General features: G+C 45.3%; 1 protein-coding gene across 1 annotated transcript in view; it reads left to right on the forward strand.

The window, feature by feature from the left end:
* Nucleotides 1-25,619, forward strand: part of NIN (ninein) — a 97,436-nt gene that overhangs the window by 27,508 nt on the left and 44,309 nt on the right. Inside the window, 8 exon segments of the mRNA XM_034992762.1 lie at nucleotides 3,655-3,815; nucleotides 16,292-16,331; nucleotides 17,661-17,851; nucleotides 21,902-22,048; nucleotides 22,516-22,683; nucleotides 23,162-23,298; nucleotides 23,609-23,749; nucleotides 23,999-24,173. Coding sequence (XP_034848653.1) covers nucleotides 3,655-3,815; nucleotides 16,292-16,331; nucleotides 17,661-17,851; nucleotides 21,902-22,048; nucleotides 22,516-22,683; nucleotides 23,162-23,298; nucleotides 23,609-23,749; nucleotides 23,999-24,173 — 1,160 coding nt within the window.

Below are 25,619 nucleotides of genomic sequence, written 5' to 3' on the forward strand. Positions count from 1 at the left end.
AATATCAGCACCAAAAAGACAGAGCTTTGTTCTTCATCCTGGAAATAGCCTCAGGTCAGTTTTGGGCATAGGGAGGTTTAAATCAAAAAGTGATAAAATATCCACAGACTATGTGCTCTGTACTGTTCAGCGAGAGTTGAGGCAGGGAGCGAGTCGAGAGTGGGATGGGTGGGTGAGTGTCTGTGGTTTTGCCTGCCTGCAGCTGGCTTATCCCCTGAGTGGTCATTCTCACTGACTCTGCATTTCAGTTTTATTTTTATTATAAGTACAAGACTCTGGTCACAAGACATGCATATGCATGGTGGTTCATCCTGATTCTGGAAGGTGGACATTATTACAGGTCTGGAGTTTCTCTCCTTGGGACAGATGGGATATGGAGTAAAGAATGTGGTGTCTGAGCATCCAGATTTTGTTTCATTTCTAAGACTGGGAGAAATAGTATTTCTTTTGTCTTTTGAACTCCCCGTGTAGATGCCCCCCACCTCCGCAGCTGCTCTGTAGAGACGATTAGTTGCTTCTGTATTTCTCTAGCATTCTTTAGGGGAGTGAATCAAGATATTTCTGTTGTCCCCTACTCACAACACCCAGATCATCTAGACTAAGTCACATAGGACTGCTTCAACGCCACTTTATTAGGATTGGTGCGTTTCACGATAAATTCTCCAAGGATGGTGCATTCAAGACTCCTCTAGGCAGTCTGGGCTTGTCTTCTTTCCTTCAAAGCCCATTTTTATTTTTGTCAAATAGGAGAAATAAAAAATTGAAAGAAGCGCAAATGACTCCGAAGCTTGGCAGTCCAAGTAGAGTCGTAAATAAATTTTCAAGGAAACAAAACACGGAAAGTTTGGCAGTCCCTTATATATCGTTTGTGTCACTGGCATGTCATATCCCTTCTTGGAGCACTTGATTGGAGCAGTCGCTTAGGCTTAGGCTATAGGACATAAACAATTTCATTTCTGAATCAGGCAACACCGTATTATCTGGCATAGGTAAAACCATTCCATGATGAAACCCTGAGATGTGTAAGTTACCTCTGGATACACTCATAAAGGACATAAACTTTGCCCCTGGGCTGCAGTTTTGTGAGTCTCTGTTGGACGTGGTAAGGATGGGGTAGAGCATTCTTTAATTTAGGGGTGTAAGAGTGTCTTAAAATTTATTTGGTGGGCTGCTGCTGTGGCCTTTCAAAGGCCTGGTTGCGATTGGTAAAGAAAATCATAGTTTTCAAATGTTTAACACATTGATGACTGTGGACCACGAATGTTCTCTCTGGACGTCCTTCGCTTATCATGTAAGCACAGTGATGCTCATGCTCTAAATAGAGATGTGAGTATGTAGTCAAAGAAGTGACTGTTGATAATTGGTTCGATTAGTCTAATTCTTTATTGGTCACAGAGACGCTTTGGGAAATTCATTATGAGGTCACATTAATACCCCATTCTTCCTTTGTGTGTGCTAATATCTTATCCCCCCAAAAGAGTACACAGTATAACAGATTTCTCTAGAAATTGACTTTGTGATGTAGTTACATTCTATTAAAGATGCTAATAACTTAAAGTTTGCTCAAAATTACTTATAATAATAAACTATGAAATAAATATTTAAAACAATTGTTGGCAATGCAAAAATAAGTAAAATAAACCTAAACCTCGCAAGGTCCCTAATGGCTCACAATCTATTACCTTCCGTCCCTTATCCAAATCCAGCACTGCTCCCTGCTTGGCATGAGGCATTTAGTGGTAAATAACGGAGGAGTCATTTTCCCCACAGGTGGGTTCTGGAGTAACTCTCAGGAGTCGTTTTAAGCGGGTCACTCTGTCCCACCAGTCTTTTCCTCTGTAAAAGCGCAGGACGCGGTGAGAGCAACTTTGTCACTCCCATCCCCAGACCACGACCGATCTCACACGGGGGAAATGTCATGTTCCTTTTCTGACATCCTAAGTTTTTCTTTTCATCTTTTCCGCCCCTGCCCCCATTGTCATGAATGTTATATCTTGTTGTCTGCCAGTAAGATATAAGAATGTGTAATAAATTAAGGATGGTTCTGCATTGCCTCTTACCTGACCAGCATCTGGGGGTCTCAGCTGCCAAACATAGCTCGAGTGTCTGGGCTGCTCCTGAATACTCACAGGCTGACCCACTCTCTCCTGATGAAAGGTACCTTCAAACATGCATGTGATTTTCAATATAAATTGTGAATGCTTAAAGCCTCCCTGTAAGAGAATCGCTCAACCGAATAAGATGACTTGGCTGGGACTTTTAAGAAGCTGGATATAAATATCGCTAGAAATTATAGAGCAGGCATAAATACTTCACTCCGAGCTTTGCTGAGCATTTTCAGGATGCTTCTGACCACATCTGTGAAATCTGAGCTTATACGGGAGGAAGGGCGGGGGGGGGGGGGGCGCAGGGAAGGGCGGCGTTAGTCAGACGGCATCCCCCGTCCTCCCAGGGAAACGACAGCATGATGGCTAACCCCGAACGTGGTTTCCGTGGTGGTGGAGGAAGGGTTTCACTCTGCCAGTTCTTCTCTCATCAGCCACCCTCGTTTTGATGATGGGTGTCCACACCTCATCTGAAAATCTCCATGTCTGAGTTCAGACACATCTTGTGAAGACTGTCACGTTCAAACAGAACAAGCATTATGTTCTCTAGGGACGCTGTGCTTTTGTGGATGATAAGAACCGAAATCAAAGCATTGCGAATCTTTTGTATTTTAATAGAATATCTTACTCTCCTAATTCTGTGCAAGGTGCTAAAAAACCTATCTGTGTCTAAGATGACGTTGGTATGGAGTGAAGTATTTATTCTATTGCTTTCAAGCTACCCATTGTAGAGAAAGGTTAGTGTGCGGTGGCGGAGGCCGTGGCCCTTGTACCTGAGACGTGTTACACCAGAATGCTGAGGTCCTTCTTTAAGGTCAAGAAACGACTCTCGCCTTACGCACGTTCCTTTTTACTTTGTGCAACACCGAAGCTCATGAAGAGGAAAAAAAAACACATAATGTACCGTTTTCCTTTATGCAGTTTTGCATTTGCTGTTTTTTCCCCCAGCTTTTAATTTTATAATGAGAGCTTGATGCCAGGTTTCATGTAAGCGATGAGCTGTCCTTCATTTATTAGGATCCACTGTGTCAGTTTCTTTGTTCTGTCACCCTGCTTGTCTGACGGAGCAGAAGGTGGGATGGTTCACAAAGGAGTCACTGAGGTACAGGAGGGCTGTGTGAATGCTAACGGTGCGGGTGTGGTGTTCGGTTTAGCATTATTCTCCAAGACTTCCTCCAGTGTGTCTCCCTGTCAGGACGATCTCCCCCTCTCCCTTTTCCCCTCTCTGCAAGACACCAGCTTCATAAACAGAAGACCAAATAGGACAGCTGGCTTTAGCCTGATCTTAGTTCTGTCCTCGTCTTGCCACCATCGCATCTCTCGCGTGGGATGCAGGGATGTGCTCGGGGTGCTGTCAGTCATTCCGAATGAGAAGCTGTGCTCTGCGCCTGACCTGGCGGCTCAGATCCACCCACGTCCAGCACAACTGGCCAACGGTGGTGGTTTATTCTGGGGCTGGTATAAGAGGCTGCGTCTGACAGCTGTGAGTGTCAGCTAAAGGGCTGAGTCTGTCATGTAATGTGGCCTCAACTCTTGTCTCCTTGCCTAGACTGCTCGCTAGAAGCTCAGCCCAAATATGTTAAAGGTGGCAAGCGTTACGGACGAAGGTCCTTGCCTGAGTTTCAAGAATCCGTGGAAGAGTTTGCCGAGATTGAGCCCCTAGAGGAAGAAGCTCGGCCCTCACACAGCCCAGCCGGTGACCGCCACGAGGTAAGGAATGGGACAGGCAGCGCCCTCCCGGGCCAGAGGTGTGGAGACCCCCACATGCCCCCACGGTGGTGGCGTGGGGACAGGAGAACTGGGGGGGGTCATGGCTTCTCTCTCTTGCCAATCTTAGTACTTGCCCTTCGGGTGTATAGATATGGCCAGTTTGTCTATGGTTTGAATGTTTTCATCTCTGTTTCCGCTTCTGGAGAGCTGACATTTCTGTGCCAGCCTAATGTTTATATATTTTACAATTCAGTTACTTTCACGTCATCTGGGGTCTGCCACTTCCGGCACTTCCTGGGAATATGTCTCTCCTCATGGCACCGCCATTTTTAGTTGTGTAAAAAGCTGCCCCCTGCCCCCCCCCCCCGGCGCCCCAAAATCCATAAACCAGCGTCCGTGGCAGGTGCGAGAGGAAGGTGGCGCGCGTAGGCATCTTGAGAGCCGTGCCTTGTCTTTCGTGGCAGCATAAAGCAGCTTTCAGACTTGGTTCTTGTGGCCTCAGCAGTTGCCACGGCTCTCCTTCGTGGGTGCGTGGCACCCGGGCCTGCCTGGCCTCCAGCAGCCCGCTTCGCCTGCTTCGCTCATCTCCCTGCTTTTCCTTGTGCACGTCGCCATAATCTACCAGCAAAGGAGAAGCAGTAACATTTTCTTTATTCTTCCCTCACGGCTCATTTACCAGCGTGCCATTTATAGAACATGGTCGAGAATGCCGTGCTGAGCAAGCTCTAAATATTTCTTGCAAATCCCAGCTCAGACTGGGGGTGCACATATTTCAGATATTAACACCAGCTGGGAAAGAGACAAAGTGCCTCAGCTTTCTCAAAGTGGTCTGTCGATTGGGGGTTGATGGAGGTGTGTGTGCATGTGTGTGTGCACGCGCATGTGTTCATTGCTAACACCCATGTTCAGCTCCTTAAAGCCCATAGGAAGCTTGCTCCAATAAGGTCCCCAGCAGTCAGACATCTAGCATCTTTAGCCTTGCAGAACGCCCACAAACCCAAAGGTAACTGAAAAGAGCGCAGGTGCTAAGCAGAAATGAAACCAGCCATAATACTGCAATCTAGAAGACATAGGACTGGTCTGCCGATCCCAAGAAGTTCCCATCATTGTTTTAAAGATCAGGAGTCCCTGGGGGCACCTGGCTGGCTCAGTTGGTTCAACATCTGCCTTCAGCTCAGGTCATGATCTCAAGGTCCTGGGATCGAGCCCCACATGGGGCTCCCTGCTCTGCAGGAGAGTCTGCTTCTCCCTCTCCCTCTGCCCCTGCTAGTGCTTTCTCTCTTGCTCACTCTCTTTCTCTCAAATAAATAAAATCTTTACAGGAAAAAAAAAAAATAAGGACTACTTGTCCTCACACCAGAAGTGAAGGAACAGTGGCAGACATGTGAGCGAGAAGAGAGGAAGAAAAGCAGGCAGAGAAGAAAGATAGAAACCCCCCCAAAATGGTGTAAGAGTGTCATGGGTGAGAGGTGACAGCTGAAGACAGAAAGACCATGAGAAGCAAAGAAGAGAAGTTACTGCCTGGGACGTCACAGCACGGGGCTGATCAGTCCGGAAGCAGAGGCTACTTCTCTTCTTGGGTTCAGTCAGTTGCAGACCCTTTCTCGGGTCCCTGTGAAGATTTAGATCGGGCCCTTTCCCCAGGAAAACGCATGTGCTTACGTGCACAGAAATTGTGCATATCCAATTTCAGAGATGCGAGTAATTTTCCTACTTTAGTTATTGCTGTGTCCATATTTACCTTGCTGTCAGGACGGGTCTCATTTTATCACATTAGTCTGTTTTATAGCCCTGAGTAGTGTGGAATGTATCTGAGACACTTCTCTATGGGGGGAAAAATGGTTAAAATATTTCTCAACACTTCAGGGGGTAAGCTTTTGTTATGTGGGAAACACTTTTAAGTCTAGTATTTCCTTTCTCCAAGTACTTTCAGTACCCAGGGCATTATTATTTGGTGCTAAGAAATAAAGTGATTACTTACTTTTTGATAAGATAGTTTCTAGTTACTGCCTGGGGGGTACCCAGAAAGTTCTTGGGCAGAGCTGGTTTTGTTGCTGGCAGCTTATTTCTTATATCCTTGTTTTATCTACTGACTTCCAGTGAGATTTACTGTTTAAAAGTGAGACTTTGGGCTCATGTGTAGGTAAAGATAAGAGTTGAGGCCTGAGTTTGGGCAAAATCCTGCTGCTGTGTCTTAGTAAAAGGGTACGTTGGGAGACCCATTTCACACGCGCTCACCCCGCCTTGTACTACCACTTCCCTTACCCCTCCAGAACCTCGTAGGTGAGACCTTCTGACACTGTATATAGAAGCTTTAGTGCTCAAGGGCCCCTCTCAATAGAACAGCAAATAGAGGCCCAGAAGGGCCCTTTCTCCCCATGTCTGTTCTCCAGGAGGACCCCTACTGACCCGACTTTGTGAGTCTGTATATCCTGCCCCCAAAAGCCTTACAGGGGCACTGGATCACCCCCTTTTACCCTTTTTAAAATTGCTGAAGGTGGACTCAAGCCGAAGGTCATCCAGATGCTTTCTTGCCTAAAAATGAAGTGTTTTGTGAGCTGAATTGAGCCAGTCAGTTCTCAAAGCGATTCATCACTTTAAAACATCAAGAGCTGCACGTGTGATGTGTTTGAAGTTCCTCTTGTCAACGAAGGGCCCGTCCAGGCTTTGTGTCGCAGCCACGTCCGTACGTCACACTCACTGCCTTCACGGATACGTGCAGTCCAGTGCCATCGTTTCCCCGGGATGTCGCTCTTACGGCACACTGTCGTGTCAGGATAGCATTCCTGTTTCCTGGCCGCTTCCACAGGAGCCTCAGCAATTTAGGGCCTCGTGGGCCAGCAGAACTCATGCTCTGGGCAGCTCGAGCTTGCACCAGAAGTACCCTTGTCTCTTGGGAGTGCCCGCTAATCTTCCTTATTCTAGAGTGGCCCCCACTTGGGCACTGAGGGGAGGAGAATGTTCTTAATAACCTGTGGGGTTTATTTAGTCTTAACTTATAAGCATTTGAGAATCTGTCAGGAGTTCTTTACTCTTCCGTTGGCTCCCTTTTTTCCCCTTTAGATTGCCTGGGGTCCTTTTGTCTCCTGCCCTTGGCTGTTAAAAATTTATTTCTTGGGTGTATTTGTTACCAGTGGCTCATACTTCATGTCCGTGTCACTGGGCAATATTGAAGGAGGGAGCAGGGAGGGCTGTCTCCTGACGTGAATAATTCACAAGGAGTCGTCAGCTGGGGAGCCGGGGATGGGCCTTCTTGGTTTTGACTGTGGGTTTCCTTCGACTCCTGGGTGCTGGCTCAGGGAAAGGTGAGAATCCTAGCTCGTCTTTAGACTGCAGTCTAGTCTCTGCTGCTCTCAGACACGCCTGATTTTCCCTCAAGTGACTTGCTGGTTTTTTGATGAAGGTGAAAGGACCTGAACTTGTGGTCGAAAGTTACATGGAGTAGAGAAGCCCATCTGTTGCTACCCAGCAGGAGACCAATTTTTGCCCTAGGATGAATCTGTTATTTTATTTATCTGAGCATGTGGAGAGGGATGGGCAACGGAATGGAATGGTGTCGCAAACACCCCTGAAAAGTGTCCCCGGCGTGGCTTGCTTCCTTCTAAGAACTCCTCCTATAGGGATAAGTGAGCAGACAGTCATCGGAAGGGATAGAACAGGAACTCCCCCCACCTCCCTTCCTTCTAGGGTTGTTCCATAATAGGGAAGTTGCTATGGATTTGACAGTTCATTCCTCGGCTCCTGGATTAGTGGCTCACAACATTTTTTTCTGCATCCTTATTTGGGAGGCCTTCTCCCATATGTACGACCAGAATTATAGGTAATACTCTGTAGATGTACTTCTTTGTAACTCCAGCCCTGCCTCCCATCCAAGAAGACATAGACATGCAGACAGATGGGAGTGATGCCATTATAAAGGTTGCTTTCAAGCAACTAAATTTATTTTTAATGTAAGTCCCATGGGAAGCTTCCGGCTTGCTTCGTTACCTGGAATCCCTCTCGTGACCACTCCTGGTCCACCACCGGGATGTGGTGCCTTGGGTAAGAACGCACATGCTTGCTATGTGGTACCTAATGCTCTACCACCTTGGCCTCATCCTCTGAATGGAATATATGACTGTAAACCTTGTTAGGAGGGGCTTTTGATGTTTCAGTTCATATATGTTGAACTAATAAAAATTGTACACATTTTAATCTTCTCAATTCAGCTTTATTCCAGCAATTTAATTCTTTCCTGTTTTATGCCAGTGATTTGATTCTTTCCTGCTGAAACAGAAAATCTCCAACCTAGCTATTAAGAATGCCTCCCCTACCATGTCTGGTTCACAAGGCCCTGAAAAGCCATCACATGGGGAAAGACCTATAATCCTAAATTTTCAGCACTAAAATGTGTATTTCAGAATTTCATCTGGAAACCCTGAAGCAGAATGTGCTAATTCACAAGTGACAAGTAGTTTCCACCATCAGGCTGATATACGCGTTCACCTTCCAATTTAGTGTGTTTATCTGGCAAATGGATTCTCTTGGGAGTCTGACCTCTCAGGTGGCATTGAAAGGAAAGTGGTTGATTTTTCTTTTTTTTATGGGATCATTATCACTCAAGGCGGTTCGGTTGGACATTCGATTCTGAAAATCCAGACCAACAAAGGGCACATTCTTGATTGCAGCATAAGGTGTGGTTAATGCGACCGTTTTCATGGCTGTTTTTGCTTTACTTGGTTAAGAAACAGAAGTGAGATTTTAGGTTCCAAAGAGTACTTTTTTTTTTTTTTCTTTTTATATGCACACCTGCAGCAGCTACTGAACTGACCTTGAATTTTAATTTTGTGCTTTCTTCTCAGGATAGGTGGAAGTAGGAAACAAAACTAATGCCCAGTTCCAGTCTGTTCCTCAGACCTGGTGGGCGAGGTGGTTCCGTGACTATAAAGCAGGGCCACTTTGCTTTCTGCCCTCGTTGAAAACAGGGGACACCTTGTTAACTGTTTTCCTCCACAGGGAATAAAGCAGGTCTAGTAAGATTAGTATCGAGAGCAGGAGGCTTTAAACAATGATTTCTCCCACTATAGACAATCGTCGTGTAAGCCAAAACCAGGCAGTTTAAGTGAGGGCCTGAGAGAAAAGTGGAAGCCAGTTGCTTCATGTGCTCAACAATGGATGGGCAATCACGGCTTTGTGTCGGGACTGTGTGGGGAGGAAGGGGTGTGGGGGGGTGGGGTTTAAGAACTAAAAACGAACAAACCAACCCCCCAAACTGGCTTTACTACCCTACGGAAAATTAGACTTTGCCACGCACTGGGAAACTGACTTCTGGTCCCCTTAACGTTCATTTTCATATAGGCCTAACTTCACAGTTAACCTTTGTGAATTCCTCGTTTATACTGTATGGAGGAAATATTTGATGCTGGAGCAAGCTTCTTAATAATGGAGCGAAGTTCTGCCAAGACTTTTGTAGCTGAAATGTACCTATTCCTCCCATTAGATTTTCTTGTTCTAGTCTTTGGCAAAGTAAGTGGTCTCATTCCTGATGCCATTTACTTCCATCAAACGACGTGACATCATCAGGATAGCTTTTCTTATTAATGGAATTTCAGCATTTCCCTTTCTTTTTCTTAAATCTATTAGACCCTTTGGCCATTCCCAGAGATGAAACGCTCATTCAAGATACGATTATAGACCACTTGAAAGTGATGTAAAGAAGTCCCTTCAAAGCTAATACAGTATCTCTCATTCTAACGCAGACCACAGCTTTCCGACTTTGAGGCTTTGCTGTCCTGGGTAAGCCTTCCTGACTTGATCCTGGAGGGAATGCCCTTGGCGTCCAGCCCGCCCCATCCCCCCCCCCAAGTCCTTCCAGGTCAACAATTTCCAGTAATTATTCTCTAACTAGAAAATAAAAGAGACAACAAATAAAAACATTAACTAGTTAATTTTAATGATAAGAGTAACATTTTCCAACTATACCATTAGGTATATTTTCCAAATGGAAAAGCGGTATTCACTATCCACCAAGAGCAGCTCTGATGAGTAAGATTTGGTGAGCAGATATATTTAAAAAATCCCTTTCTTTAGGGACTTTAGAATCCAGTGAACCGAGAGCACCCCCCAGCCTTGGTATGAGAGGAGACTTTAAGGCTCAAACGCTTTTAAATTCAGCATTTCTTCACACTGGCAGTCCCAGAGGCGTTTTGGCAATGTAGCAGGACTCATCTAAATGCGTGTGCCGCTAAAAATCCTACATTAACTCCTGTTGTCCCCAGGACTTACTTGTAGCTTTTAATTGCTTTTATTTTTTAATTGCTTTTAAAGATAAAGGAACTGATGGGCTTTCTGGTCATGACAGACCTGCAGCGGAGCAGCTTGTCTCTGGGTTCGGAGCGGAGAGACCGGGAGCTGGGCGGTCAGGCCTTCATTGCCTGGCGTGCCTTCAAAGGCAGGGTGGCAGGAACGAACTGAAGTCCCAGGAGGTGTGTCCCTGCGGAAACAGGGGCCCTGCTGGGCGTACTGGGCTCCCGGTACCTGGCTCAGAGCAAGGGCTTTATAGATATTTAGGACTATTAGTTAAATATGCCATAGATGCCGTATTTTTAAAAGTCCTTAAGTTTTGGCTATAGGCACTCTTCTAAACTGATTTCTGTGTGTGTTTTTCCAGAGACTTCCTGGGCTTAGCTAAGTACACTGCTCTCATCAAATGGACACTACAACTCTGTTTGGGGAGCTTTGTTATCCCAGTAGATTTCCTTCCTCCTCCTCTGGGCTTGCAAAGCTCTCCCCTTTCAAAAGAAGAAGAAGAAGAAAACAAAACAAAACACGTGCTTAAGGCTGCTGAGATCAGTTCAGCCACCTCTGCTGGGAAAGAATAACCCCGTGTGTGCCCCCATAATCGTTTTAATTAGCCATACATTCTGCAGGGCGCGAGATCTGCGTTGGAGCAGATGACTGGTGGGGGCTGGGACTGGGCTGTTGTGGGCGGGGGCCGCGCCGGGCCCAGGCTCGGGGCTGGAAGCCTGGGCTGCAAGAGGCTCAGGCCATCTGCTCTGCAGGCCAGCAAAGCAGGAGGCCCTCCCGAGAAAGCGTTCCGAAAGCAGTTTCGCTGGTGTGGCCCACATGTGCGGGGCACCCTGGCCCAGCCATAGGACAGCTAGAGCGCCAGCCACAGTTGCCAGTGTGACGTGGAGAGGCACAGCCCACGGAGTGGGTGCGGGGCTCCCTTTGTCTGCCCGAGGGGGGCTGGGGGCTGCCTTTGGTAGCAGCCATTTTGGGGCCAGGCAACCTCTGACCCTCTCCGCTCCGGCTGCTCTCAGTGGGGCTGTGGGCCAGCACGCTGGTCATGCTGATACGGAAGCACGGGCTGCCCCCGCCGGCTGCGGCCACCCACAGGGCACTGCCGCCCATGGGGAGGGTGCCCAGGGAGGCCCGCTCCTAAGTTGAATCAGAAATTGATTGCTTCATCACAACAACCATGTTCAAAGCCGTAGCTTCTACAGAGTCTCTTTTGGGTTTGTTCCTAAAGCTGACGTTGGTCTATCTGCTGTTTCTTTTCTCTGCCCTTGTCCTAGTTTTGGACACCCAAATAATAGGAGCAGTAATAGTAATACCGATTTACTTAACAGACACTTAGCTCTTAATTTGTAGCAGGCACCATTTTAAGTGCGTTCCAAATATTAGCACACCTTTGTAGGCAGGCATTTTGAGATAATCGAGGCAGGCGGGGAGTTAAGCAACGAGTCCAAGGTTGAACAGCGAGGAAGTGGTGGGGCTGAAACTGAACTGGGGGGGGGCCGGGGGCGGGGTCCAGCTCTGGAGCCCAGATCCTTACCACATCATTGTTGTGGCTGAACTAATAACAGTAGCTAACACTTCTAAGTGCCAGGCATATGCCTGCACGTTCTTGGGCCTGTGGCCCAAGCCGGGTACCCCAGGGGTCACAGAGTGCCAGAGCCAGACTTAACCCCGTCTCTCTGCTCAGCCCTTGTGCTTACGCCCTCTGCCCTTTTGCCTCCAGGGGCGGAGTAATTGAAGTCCCACAGAATGATTTGAAAACATTTATTAATACCATTTCTCCAGTGCGAGGTGATGGAACCCTTTTTCGTGAATTAGTCTCGAGAACACATGCCAGCAATTGTCCCTCCTTTCTTCCCCGACTTTTCCAAAGGTTTTTGAGATTACCTCCCTTCTGATGCTCATGGCTGATCTGTGCTCAGAGACCACCTGCCTTGCCAGGCTTTCACTGCACTGGGTAAACCAACAGCAATGAAAAGACCTTGTTCCAGAATGATGCCTTCTTTTATTGGTGCTATTCTAGTAGGCCAATGATCTAATGCCCCCAGCCTTCCAACCTGACATCCCCCTCCTGCTGCCCCTGAGCTATTGAATGAACTGAATCTCTCCCCTACCCACTCACCCCTCGAAATTGCAACTTAATAACAAACATTCAGCCACCCTGTGCTTACCTCCCCCTTATTAAAGGGACGGACCCTTGGTGGAGAGTGGGGAGGGGCGCAGCACATTTCTGGGCAGCAAACCCCATCTCCAACTGAAGCGGTCTTGGAATGAAACTACAGCCATTCAGCCTAAGTTTGCTGCTTCTAGAAGGCTGGTCCTAGCTGGATCTAGGTTTCTTACACAGGGCCACGGGAGAAATTGTGCGTGACTGTCACCCTAGCGATTTTTTAACAAGTTCTCCCTTACCCGCCACCGCGTGCCCAAAGTAGTTTGTGTGAGATTGTATAAGCTGCCTGAGCTGCCCGGGCTTCAGAAGGCGGGGCTGAACCTGATGCCACCCGGTTAAGCTACCTCCAGGGTGTCCTGGTCTCAGGCCCCCATTCGGGTCTCCGACCAGTGTCCCTGATCTTGCCGCACTCCGCTAAGCTCAGGAGGCACCAGCAGGAACCGCACCTGGGCCTCCTGCGAGGCCTCCTCTGTCCCAGGTCACAGGGCAGGACGAGGCCGCAGACATCACAGACATAGGAAATTCATTTGGTGAGGATTTGAGGGCAGGTGGGTAAAAGAAATAGCAAGGTCGGACCTGTTCCTATTGCATGAACGTCTAGAATAGCAAAGGAAATATAATCGTTTGCCACATTCCCTCAACCAAATGAACCAATTTTGATTATGTCTGTTTCCTTCCAGTCTTTGTCTTATTGTATAAATATTTTTGCCAGCGGCAGTCATAGTATAGAGAGCATTTTTGTTACGGTCTTTCATTTAACATTTCATATTTTTCCGTCTCCTACATGGTTTTATAATTATAGTTTTAATGACTACATTATGATGTATAATTGTAGTTTGTGCCCCATTGTTGAGGGTTTTAAATTGTTTTCTGTACTCTTACAAAGAGTGCTAAATGTACCTATCTATGCATATGCCTTTTTCCTTTGACTTTACTATCATTAGAAATCATATGAAATTACTGGGTCAAAGAGTATGAACGTTTTTATGGCTTTCAAACATGAAGCAATTTTCTTTACTAAAAGGGTAATGTCCATCCACATCGCTACCAGTAACATTTTAACAGGCCTATTTTAAATCATAACCTTGATGGTAATAGGACTCCTGTCTTAAATACTGCTAATTTAATGGGAACAAAGTGATTCCTTGGTTTTAATTTATACTTCTTTGCTGTTGAAATGAGTCTTTCCCCATATTTGTTTAATTGTGTTGCCTTTTATGTGAATTGTCTGTCTGTATTCTTTGCATATCTGCTGGACTTGGCATTTTTCTTACAAATTTATATGAATAACTGATACTTTCCCAGGGCCACCAATTTAACGCCTTAAGTTTAAACATGGTAATAAAAATAAAATCTAGCAAAATAAATTTAATAGGTACTACATAAACACATGAAATAAGGTTTTATAGTGCTTATTATGTGCTAAGCACAATTCTAAGCATTCTGCCCAACTCTGTGAAATATGTACTATTATATTCCCATTTTGTAGATGGAGAAACTGAGGCAAAAGCAATTCATAAATGTGTCCAGGCCAAATTCAGTAGATAAGGCAGTCTGGCTCCCATGTCCCCACACTCTTATTAGTTAGGAGGAAGAATCAGGGAAGGAGGGCAGCAGGGAATACTGTCCTGAGAAGTGAATCAGATACAAGCGTCCAGTCCCATAGACTCATAAAATATTTGAAACAGTATATTGGAGCCTCTTGCACCTCTGAACTAATTGCTCACTATTTTAAAGTGAATTGAGAGGTGAGCAAATGTAAGAAACAAACCTTTCTGTCACTGTACGCACCTCATTATGTTAGGAGTTGTTACCAAGGGTTTTTTGAAGGTGTGTGTTTGCATTTTTCCATCTGTTTATCCTAGCGGGGGCTCCCTTTCTTGTTTGGGTCCAGTGATGATGCATATTCTCCTGTTACTTTTCCTGTCCATTTGTGCTGTTAAAAAATTGTCCCCTTCTCATGATTTTAGTAGGTTTTATTTTGAACGGTGGTTCTTAGATCACAGAAACCCATTTTATTTGTTTTAGGTGGATTTAAGGGATTCCATTTTAGGGTGCTTCCAACTTATATGCTGAATAATAAATTTTCACAATGTGGGGTGCCAAAGTAGTATAAGAATTTAAATCTTCGCTCTGTGGGTGAGGAAATAGATATGCTGGGACAGACAGGCAGGCTGCTTTTATTAGTGGGGCTTTATTGATTTAAATCATTTCATATGACAACGGTTGAATTCTGCCCAGAACCAATAGTGTAAGAAAAACTGTACATTGGGCTGCTTACCCCACTGCTCCTTCCGTACCCCCACCGTGCCTCATACATCCACCAGGTTGGCACTGTGTCTTTATGAGGAAATGTGGACTGCTAAAATTGTAATCACAGACAAGCAAAAATCACACTGTCCCCTAATTCTGTTTCCATAACTACCATGTGTATTAGCGACTTGCGGTTGCAATCTGAAGGAGTCATAGTGAACTTCTGCATTTCGAGTCATGGCAAGAATGACCCATCTCAGCATCGTCAGTTTGGAGTTTCAGTATAGTGTGGCAGAACCGGGGAAACTCTCTGGTGCTAGCTTCAGTCTCTTTCTAAGTAAAATATGCAACTGTGAAACCCTGGGAGATCGCTGTCCTTTAGTTAATTGGAGAGGACCAGCATAGGTGAGTATGGGGAGGAAGGAAGTAGATGACCTCAACTCGTCTCGGCTTGAATGAGATACCGAAAGTCAGCATTCAAGCTAAGGATTTTGGGTGGCGCACTGTTTGCCATGAGAGATCCAAGCTCTTGGAGACGAGTTCATCAGGTGTATTTTCCTGTTGCGTTTCTTTAGAATCCCAAGAAATCAGATCGTCTTGTGTAGTTCAGCCATCACAGAGAAAGGGCTGGGTATTTGTTATCAAAGGCAGCTTCATTCATCAGGTTGGATCTCTGCTGAGACAGCAGCCAGCTTTCAAAAGGGGGGCTACCCCGTTTCTCAACAGGGTTTCCTGCGATGGTTGTAGACCCTCCCAACAGGAGTGATTAGGCGGCTCGCTGGCCAGCCAAAGGCCACCGCGAACCTACTCGTTGCCACTGACCGGAAGTAGACCTGTGCTGTGCTTGGCCGGTGGAGCAAGGGCTGGAGTTGTTCTGATTTGTGCCCTTGGCTGGGTGCTCTTATGCAGTACACGGATTACAAATGTGTGCTGTGACTTGAAAAAGACCCAGTAGTAACACAGCACAATGGGCAAGATGGTCCAGTTCAGGTAATTTTCACGGCTTCTAATGCAATTTACCGGTAACATATATTTTATTTAACTTGAGCTTTCTAGCCTACCTGTTTTGGGTTGTATCTCTGTCTCCTTCCTCACTGTGTCACAGACACACTAGGCTCATTCTTGCCTCTGTGCTTCGGCAAACAGTGGCTTCTCCTTCCTTTTCACATGGCTCTCTCCAGCTCACCCTTCAGGCCTCAGTTTAGATGTTGCTTCTTTCAGGAAGTCTACCCTGATCTCCCGAGTCTGGAGGGTCCCATTTAGGTACCCTCATTAACATTTTGAAAACTTGCCCATCGTAACACTTAATATGCTACAATATTGTACTTTCTGTGTTCTTGTGTGCATGTCTTCATTAGCATATAAACTTCTCAAGGCAAGAAATGTGTTCTGTTCATAGTCGTATTCTGAAGATGTACCATAATACCTCGCACCCAGTACACATTGAAGAACAAATTCATAAATGCATGGTATGAATTTTTGTTGGTTGATGGATTCTGAATATTTGCTTTGGCTTTGTTTTATTGGCTGTGATAGGCTTTGCTGTTGAATGAGTCAATTTGCAAATGCAAAAGGCAAATCCCTAGTGAAATAGTGCAGCCGGCTCTGTGGTGTTTCTTGAGTCTCTTGATTGGCTGGTTGACTCAGGAGAGCCCACCTGGAGGGTTCTGAGTCATGTGACTCACCCAGGTGATGATTTCAGAGCCAGGGAGTGTTCTGATCTTGGAAAGACTGAATATGTACTAACACACTAATCTTCTCTTGCCTTCTCTAGCACTGGAAGACACAACGCAGTGAGGAGTATGAAGCAGAAGGTAGGAACCGAGTGTGTGTCGGGCTCTGCCGGTCGCAGGGCACTCAGACTCCACACCCCCTTTCCTGCAGCTCTCAACCTTCTTCCCAACAGCCTCGCTTGCTGGAGGCCAGCTAAGAAGTAACCCTGAGAACAACAGCCATAAAAAATACTCATTCCCAGGGGAAAGTTCATAGTTTTAAAACCCTAGCATTTAACCTCATGCAAGGTATGGCAACTAAGATGTGGAATTTTACGTATGGGTCAGTTACTCTTAAACAAACTTTGAAATTAATCTATGAGCAGTCCTAAACTAAATAGAGACCTATTAAAATGCACCCATTGACAAGTTTCAGATGGATTGAAGAAGCCACAGAACATGTTGAACTTCTGGGGCCAGCAGATGGCACTGTGGTTCAGCTGCCAGAACCTTCTCCCACTTCTCAGGCTACCCTGGCGAAACTTCACTTAAGAGTAATTACTGTGTGTTCTCTAGGTCTCTAACCTGGAAAGACACAGCAGTAATGAGCTTAATTTCTTCAATAAATAGTAAGGGTAGCACTAAATGTACTTCTCAGCCTCCTAAGGTTCTTCCAGGCACAGAAAATTGTGCCAGTAATTATCTCATGATTGAGTAATGACTTTAGAAATGTCTAACATGTAAGTGAAAAATTTACCTTGAAGTGAGAACTTTGAATAGAGGCTAAATACATTTTGATTTTTAAATAAGTCTGATCCTTAAGCGTTCAAATAAAACCTATCCTTAATGTTAAATGATTAGTAACGTGCAATTTACAACCACTTATTCTTTCAAGTGGGTTTGTCTGTAGGGCAGAATATTTGAAGGTGTAAAGATTTGGAAACAGGATAATCCTGAGACTTTTATGATTATGTTATGATACTTATCATGAAATCATTTCCTTCTCAGTAAAAGCACTTCTACTGCTTCAACTAGAAAGAGCGGCAATAGTGACGTCTGGTAGCTGTAGTTGGGGCAGGGCATAGAAATCTCTCTGGACTGGCTCTCAACTAGCTTTCTCCCCCAGTCACACCGAAGCCTTAAGCCTGTGCTTGCTTTCAGTTGGAATAAAACAAACCTAGAACCTTGGTATGCCTGCGCAGGAGGTATTTCTTGCATGGTGTAGAAAAAAAGGTGCCTCTTCACTCTAGTTGCAGCCCAAGAACCTGTGGTTCTATTTCATGTGAACTGCAGACTCAAATCAAAATGGAATCCGCATTGATAGTCTCTTTCCTGTAATATTGACTTTCAAAAAGCACAATTTTCTTTGAGGATAGGCTCTCTCTCTTTGCAATTCCTTTGTGCATAGCACAATAGATGTTTTTATTTCAGGTCAGTTAAGATTTTGGAACCCAGACGACTTGAATGCCTCACAGAGTGGGTCTTCTGCTCCCCAAGACTGGATAGAAGAGAAACTGCAGGAGGTTTGTGAAGACTTGGGGATCACCCGTGATGGTCACCTGAACCGAAAGAAGCTGGTCTCCATCTGTGAGCAGTATGGTCTGCAGAATGTTGATGGAGAGGTAAGTCTTGCCTCATATTTTTATTCAGAAATAATCATGATAATGTCTAGACTGGCCACAGGCTAGGAAGAGCCATATTTTGGCTTCCTGCTGCATGTTACAGAGACTCCAGTCTCTTTTTTCTCTATGAAGTAAGCCATGAAGATTCTTCCTGGAGAAGCTCATGTTGTGTTATGGAAAACAAACAAAAAACAAAAAAATCCCTGACAATAGCTGACACCCACTGAGCCCCTTGCTGTGCTAAGCATGTTACCCCACGTCATTATCAGCCATGACCTCAGTGCAGCCACGATGGCAGATACGTTTGTAGAAGTGGCTTCCACAGAGCAAATGTGGGAAAGACCCGGAGGACAGATTACGCAGGCAGCTGAGAAGATTGGAACTGGGCAAGTATTTCAAAGGCCAGGCTGATGAGTTTAGGTTTTTGGAGCAAAGATCTCATTATCAACCACAGAATGAGTAATATGTAGGACAGACTTCGATACTGAGGATGGTCTGAGCTGCTTTTGTGGGGTATATTGGTGTTGGGACAGCCTGTGGCTAGGGGCCCAGCCAGGAGCCATCACAATATTCTGGTCATGAGGAAATGAAAAAGGGGAGGTTGGTGGTTTTGAAGATATACAGAAGAATCTTGAAGGAGCCCCCAAATGACTCCTGCTTGATAAGATTCTGAGCTTTGCCTTTTCTGAAGAATTAAGAGGGGAACTGGCAGGACTGGGTGCATGAATAGCCGTGAAACATGAGAATATAAATAATTCTAAGATTTGTCTTTCAAAGAGCTGAAAATAAGGAGGGACTCAGAGGTTAGGGCTGCAGTTGTAGTTGGGAGAATCTTTGATTATAATGATATTTGAAACCATATTGTCTGCTCAGGGGCTATGGGGTATTATTTTCCTAAACCAGATATTTATCATCAAAAGCTACCAAGTAGCCGAATTTGCAGAAAAGCTTTTCCCCTCCTTCTCCCTAGAATATGTGACTGTTCTGTACCTTTTGACTGTCTTTTTAATGGCTCAGTGGTCATTTATGTTTCAGTGTTGCTTGTTGAGTCATGAAATTAAATTCATCCTAAATTATAAACCAGTGCAGTATGCAGAACCTTGGGTGGTTTTGCCGAGAAATACTGCACACACTTGGATTATTGATCTAAGAGCAATTCTTGGAATAAACTGTAGCCATTTGCGGAGTGTTGCATTTTCTTCTGTGGTGGAGTTTCGAAAGCCCAGGAAAAAAAGTAGCACATTTAGTTATTTTCCTCGATCCAAGGATGAGTAAAAGATTGCTCATTGAATACAGCTTTTACTTAATGTTTCCCCCTGCCAAAAAAAATCATGAAATACTATAGTACTTCATACTGCTGGCTCTAGACCACAGAGGAGCTGAAAGTTCAAGATGATCTCATCACCCTGTAACTTGGGATCATAGGATTTCATGGCCGAAAGCAATTTTAGATTTTTAGACCCCTCATTTTATAGATAAAAAAGTGATGTCCCTGCTGCTTGTTGCCATTACCATGAAGGGGAACTAGATTCCCTGTCTCATGTACCCTGCTTTCCAGAAGCAAGGACAACTGTAGGGTGGGGATGGCAAACTATCGCCCTAGATGCCAAATATGGCCCAAAGTTTTGGGGGTTTTGGTTTTTTTCCTTTGGCCTGCCCAATGTTTAAAACTTGAACTTTTGCTACACTTTTTTTTTTTTTTTTAAATCAGGAGATTTTTCTAAGAACCAGAATATTTGACTCCATTGTGCGAGCAGTGAGAGGTGGCCGGCGAGCTCCTTTGGACAGGGCATGCACTCACGTGCTCAGTTCCCTGCTTTAAATAGCGCCACTCTGTGATGTCTCAAGACCACCCGGCCTTATTAATCTACGTTGCCTTCCTGGCTTCTCTGGGTATTTGGGTCTGTTAACCCTAGTCTGGTGCGTCATTTCCCAGCTAACACACTGGGAGATCAACCATCCGAGACCCGGCTGGTGTGTCATGAGGAGTAAGAATGTCCTCTGGGTTCTAGATTTGGCTCCTGCACAGGGCTCATTGCCCATTTGCCTTGCATTCTGTTCAGCCCAACCCTGCCTTCTGAATCCACAGCCGTCTCTTCGCCACTTGCCCGCTCCCCTGTGTACAATTACTGGCAGGACTCACTTGCTCCGCTACTTTGAACAGATGAGGTGATGGGTTTTTTTAGGCAGACTGGAAGCTGTGCGTCGACTTGGCCAAGGTCACAAGTCCCCAAGCAGTGTGGAGCTAAGGTTAGAGCTGAAATAATGCTTGTTAACTTCGGTCAGTGCACCTGGATTTACTATGACTTCTGGCTTGGTGGTCCTGAAAGCCTAGTCCTCCAAGAAAGTGGTCTTCTGGTTGGTAAGAGTGAGACAGAAATGCTAAGCGATCTTAGTAACCCCAGAATCTCACCCCAAACACCTTTCCATTGGTTTTACCATTTAATTCTCTATTAAGAACTGTTCTTCTTCCAAAGATTTCCACTCTTTAGAATGGTTTCTTAAAAAAAAAAAAAAAAAAAAAAAAAAAAAGAATGGTTTCTTGTTTCGGAGACCTCTCCAGAGGAAGTGGTATTTAAAAAAAGGATAGAGACAGATGTTCCCTATTGGATGTGAATTGGAAAGAAGCATTTGAAATAAATGCCTCAGGCACTTCCATGAAGAATAAAATAAACAGTTATGAGACGACAAACCCTAGCAATAGTCCAGACTTATGAAATGAATCGTCAAAATTTAAAGATGTGTCACAAAGAGGCCTTTGTTAGAATGGACCCAGTTGCAGACTCTAATGCCTCATGAGTAATTTTGCTGCTTAATCAGTTTCCTTGCCCCTCAACAACATGCACGTCACCTGAGAGCTTGTCAGAGATGCAGAATATCAGACCCCCTATATCAGAGTCTGCATTTTAACAAAATCCTCAGGTGATTTGTACAACGGAGGAGTTTCTGTATAGAAAAACCTTAGCCCCACCCCAGAGTAAAGAGGAATCCAACTGCCAGGAAAAAGGAGATCATTGCCTTTCCTCCCTGTTTTGTGGTGTCAGTGACTCATATGCTGCTTTATTCATCCCTTTATATTCCTCTGTTGAGCTAGGGGACAAACCACCTCCTAGGCAAGCCTCTGGAAGGGACTATAATCCAGTTTCTCCTTCCCCAGTTACGTGATGAGGACTACTTATTGTTAGAGGGTACAAAATAGCCAGGCAAAATTCCCTTCTCTTTACATCTCTGGGATCCTTCCATTGGACGCACACAAAATCTGTCTTATCTGATCTTCATTTCTCCTGTGCTGAAGCATTAAAACAAATAAAAACCCAAAACATACAATGTTGTTCCAAGTAGTGCTCTTAATCCCAAGTCCTGGGTTTCAGACCCAAACTCTTAGATAATTGCAATCTGTCCCAGACTAAATTCTGCTGTTCTAACATACCAATTTCAAGAAATCAGCATAAGCAAAATATCATGTAGTCACCACAATATAATGGCTTAATGTCTGTCCAGACTTTTTAAATTTTTTTTAAGAGAGGTAGGGGAGGGGCAGAGGGAGAGAGAGAATCTTAAGCAGGTTCCATGCCCAGTGTGGAGCCTGACGCGGGGCTCCATCTCATGACCCTGTGAGATCATGACCGGAGCTGAAATCAGAAGTCGGACACTTAACTGACTCTGCCACTCAGGTGTCCCCAGTCCAAACTTATTTCCATTATTACAACACTGGGAAGCTATACCTTTATCTTTTTAAAGTAAATTTTTAGTCCATAGAATAATCTATAGCAATATTAAAGATTACCCATTTTAGGAGTATGAATAAGAGAAAAAACAGTTGATTGCTAAATTGCATAAGATTATGAAAATGGACATTTACTTTGTGGAGGAGGAAGGACGTATTACTGAAAAGGAAAATAAATTCAGTGAAATGAGAATAAAGGGACATGTTCTATTTCTGGAGCCTTAGGGTCAACAGTGGTGCCAATTTCTACTGGCCACAGATGTACTTTGGGCCTTGTGTTATTTTGAGGGAAATACTGAAAGTAAGTGGTTACTATTTTCTAGATGCTTGAGGAAGTCTTCCATAATCTTGATCCTGACGGTACAATGAGTGTAGAAGATTTTTTCTATGGCTTGTTCAAAAATGGAAAATCCCTCACACCATCAGCATCTACTCCCTATAGACAGTTGAAAAGGCACCTCTCCATGCAGGTAAGAAATAAATCGGAAGTGATTTCTCCGTGAGTAGAAGTTAAAACCCATTTGAATAGTTTGTAATGAACTAACCTGTTGTCTGAGGAAGAAGAAGGAGAAAGAGAGAAGCAAAAAAAGAAGAAAGACTAAACCACTGGGAAGGAGAAGTTGGGTTTGAAAAATGACCATAAATTACAGAGTGGGAAGCCACTAATTATGCCCCTTAATGTTAGCTGTGGGTCAGAGAAACCTGGTGTTAAGTAGAGACACATCTATGTCAAGGGACTTGCTACCAGATCAACTGTTTTTGATAAGTTTTACATTCTTGACTCACTTGGGAAAGAAAGATCAAAGGGGCTGCATGACTTGTTTTTCTAGTAGCGTTAGAGAGCCATCTCTTCTGCTCATTGTGGTCAAGGCTGTCCAGTTTGGGTCAACGTCTGGTTGAAATGCCTGACCTGGCTCAAGTCTCTTTCTTCTTCCAGTCCTTCGATGAGAGTGGCCGACGCACCACAACCCCATCAGTGATGACAAGTACCATTGGCTTTCGGGTCTTCTCCTGCCTGGATGACGGGATGGGCTACGCATCCGTGGAGAAAATACTTGACTCCTGGCAGGAAGAGGGCATTGAGAACAGCCAGGAGATCCTGAAGGTATGGCAGCTAACGTGGGAGAAAAAGGACAAATTGGGCAAGGGCTGAAAAATTCCAGTGCTTTTGAAACTGATTTGATTTCTCCTTAATGATTCTTCTTTTCACAAGATCTCAGGGATAAGAGGTAACTTTTCTTACCCCGTTTGACCAGGAGTCTGTTGCTAACTACTTTCCATGTTTTTAACTCCTAAACTATTGACAAGTGCAGTGCTCTTAACTGATCTCTGGTTGGTAAAGATTAGAGTCACACTATTGTATTTATTTACAGTGGCAGATAGTATTTTTTTAAACATGCAAATAAGTACGTTGTTTCCTCAGAGAGATCTTAGATTGAATATTGTCCCTAAGCAGTCACTAAAGAAATGTAATCATCCGGCTTCTTGACTATACATCCACTTCTCTGAGTTTGTATACCCTTCACTGCTTCCACTTTAGAGGACAGAACTTATAATGGTCTTTAACTTGTTCTGATTTCTAGGCCTTGGATTTCAGCCTTGATGGAAATGTCAACCTGACAGAATTGACACTGGCTCTTGAAAATGAACTTCTGGTCACCAAAAATGGCATTCACCAGGCGGCTCTGGCCAGCTTTAAGGCTGAGATCCGACATTTGCTGTGAGTTGGGTAGAAGGTTCACCTGCCCTGTTCCCTTTCCCACTTGTGCAACAAGTCCTTTAGATGCCTGTGACGCATTCTATAGGCAGATGTGGCTTGTCTCCTAGCATCTCACCACTGTGAAAACGAGGTAACGCTTAGATTTGCATTAGGCTTTTGAAGGGAGCCATGGAAATGTCTTTCTGTTTTGGAGGGGTTCTGGTTGTCTTGGTTTGGGTTTTGTACTGAAGCAAGCCAGATGAGAGCTTTTCTGGGTCTCCTTGTTGCTTAGAGACAGTTTCCCTTGAACTCTGTCTATTTCTCATTCTAGGGAGCGGGTTGATCAAGTGATCAGAGAAAAAGAGAAGCTACGGTCAGATCTGGACAAGGCTGAGAAGCTCAAGTCTCTCATGGCTTCAGAGGTGGATGATCACCATGCGGCCATAGAGCGGCGGAATGAGTACAACCTCAGGTGTGACTGGTAGGGCCACGTCCCTCCCTCCCACCACCCTGGCCCCTCTCGGTGGGGGTCAGCCTGCCTGCCTGGTTGGCCACACCCGGCTGGAGGGCCGTAGGTGTGGTCAAGCCTAAAGGAAAGCGGGACACATTAGGTCCTTCAAGGAGCTTCCCATCTCTGTGACTTTCTGTTTCCATTTTTGATGGATCTGCATTGGACCTCTGAGGGACTTGATGGCAGCTCATTGGCCTTCCTCTCTCACAGGAAACTGGATGAAGAGTACAAGGAACGGATAGCGGCTTTAAAGAATGAACTCCGGAAGGAGAGAGAACAGATCCTGCAGCAGGTGGGCAAGCAGCGTTTGGAACTTGAGCAGGAAATCGAAAAGGCAAAAACAGAAGAGAACTACATCCGGGACCGCCTTGCTCTCTCTTTAAAGGTAATCCTCCTATTAGGTCTCTGGCCTGTGTCCCTGCTGGGGATACTGCCTGGAAAACTAGGGCTCCATTAAGAGGATGGTCTGCACAGGGCTCAGTCCCAGGATTCCTGGAAGTTTGCCTTGCTGAGTCATGACCCAGACATGGCCAAGCCCCTGCTGGGATCCAGATTTCAGGAGTAGCCAGGTTTCTGGATTGCTGACAGTGCCGATTAGTGGATCTTGTTCTTCTTCCCCCCCAAGTTGCACTGAGTCCTTAGGGCTGTTGGACACCTGGTCGAGGCCCTCTCCATTCCCTGTCTCCCACCCCAGGTCAGAGCAGGTGGCATTATCTCCTGCCACACAGAGCTCAGCAGCTTTGTTTCTTTGCTTCCAAATATGTCTTTTGCCTTACACATCCTCCTCTCCTTTCCTGTGTCTCAGGAGAGGAAGCGATCTTTCTCTTCATTGGACTGTGGTACAGTGTAGCAGGGTAGCCTAGAGATAAAGGGGGTCCGTTGTGGACTCAGTCTGCCTAGTTCCATTCTGGATACCACTCCATACTGGAACACCTTGATCACGTTATCCCAGCCTGTTTCCTTGTGTAGAAAGGAGCGTATTTAAATATGTGGATTAAGTGAGATGCTGCATATGCAGTGTTTGGAAGGTAATAAATATACAAAGAATATTAACTGTTGTTCCGAAACTCCATACATGAAAAACTGAGCGAATTCTCCCACCCTCACCATCAAATTGCTTCCTTTTCGGAATTTTCTCCATAATCTACATCATGACCATGTGCTGTCACAGAAGCTAAAATCCTCAGTCGTCCTCACTCATCGGTCTCTCAGACCTGCCGATGCGCTGAAAGGTCTCTCAGATTTATCCCCTTCATCTCCGTCTGCAACCTCTGCAGAGGTTCGGAATTCATCAGAATTTCTCAGCTGACCTGTGTGTATCTTTTCTTCCATCTCCCCACCGTCCCTATGACCCCCAGAGTTACCTTACTGAAGAACTGACTGAATAACACGCTGTTACGCTTCGTTAAAGTGCAGCATGGTAGCACCGAAGGCCCCTGGAATGGAGCCTGGCCTCCTGCTTTTCCAACTGCAGGTCCCACCAGTAGCCTCCCGCCCCCCAGCCATGGCCCTGACCCGACCGCAACTGCCCTCAGCTCTCTTGGTTCCTCAGCGGGTCTTTAGGCTCCTTCACTGCTTTCTCCAACACGGCAGACCACAGGACTCTTTCATTCCCATGATGCTTGCTTTTTTCTTGCCAGAAGAGAAGGCATCACAGATGACCGTATCTACATCTGTCTCCCTCCCCACAGTCCAGATTGTGTTTTCCCTGTGGTCAGCAACAGAATCTGATTGGTTAGTTTCCACAGCACCAGCACAGGCCTGATACGCAGAGATTGCTCCTGTTTTGACATCTAAATTTAGACATACTTTGAAAGATTAGAGTTTTAGA

The sequence above is a fragment of the Mirounga leonina genome, unplaced genomic scaffold (genome assembly GCF_011800145.1).
Source record: "Mirounga leonina isolate KUSES-001 unplaced genomic scaffold, KU_Mleo_1.0 Mir_82, whole genome shotgun sequence".
Taxonomy (NCBI): Eukaryota; Metazoa; Chordata; class Mammalia; order Carnivora; family Phocidae; genus Mirounga; species Mirounga leonina.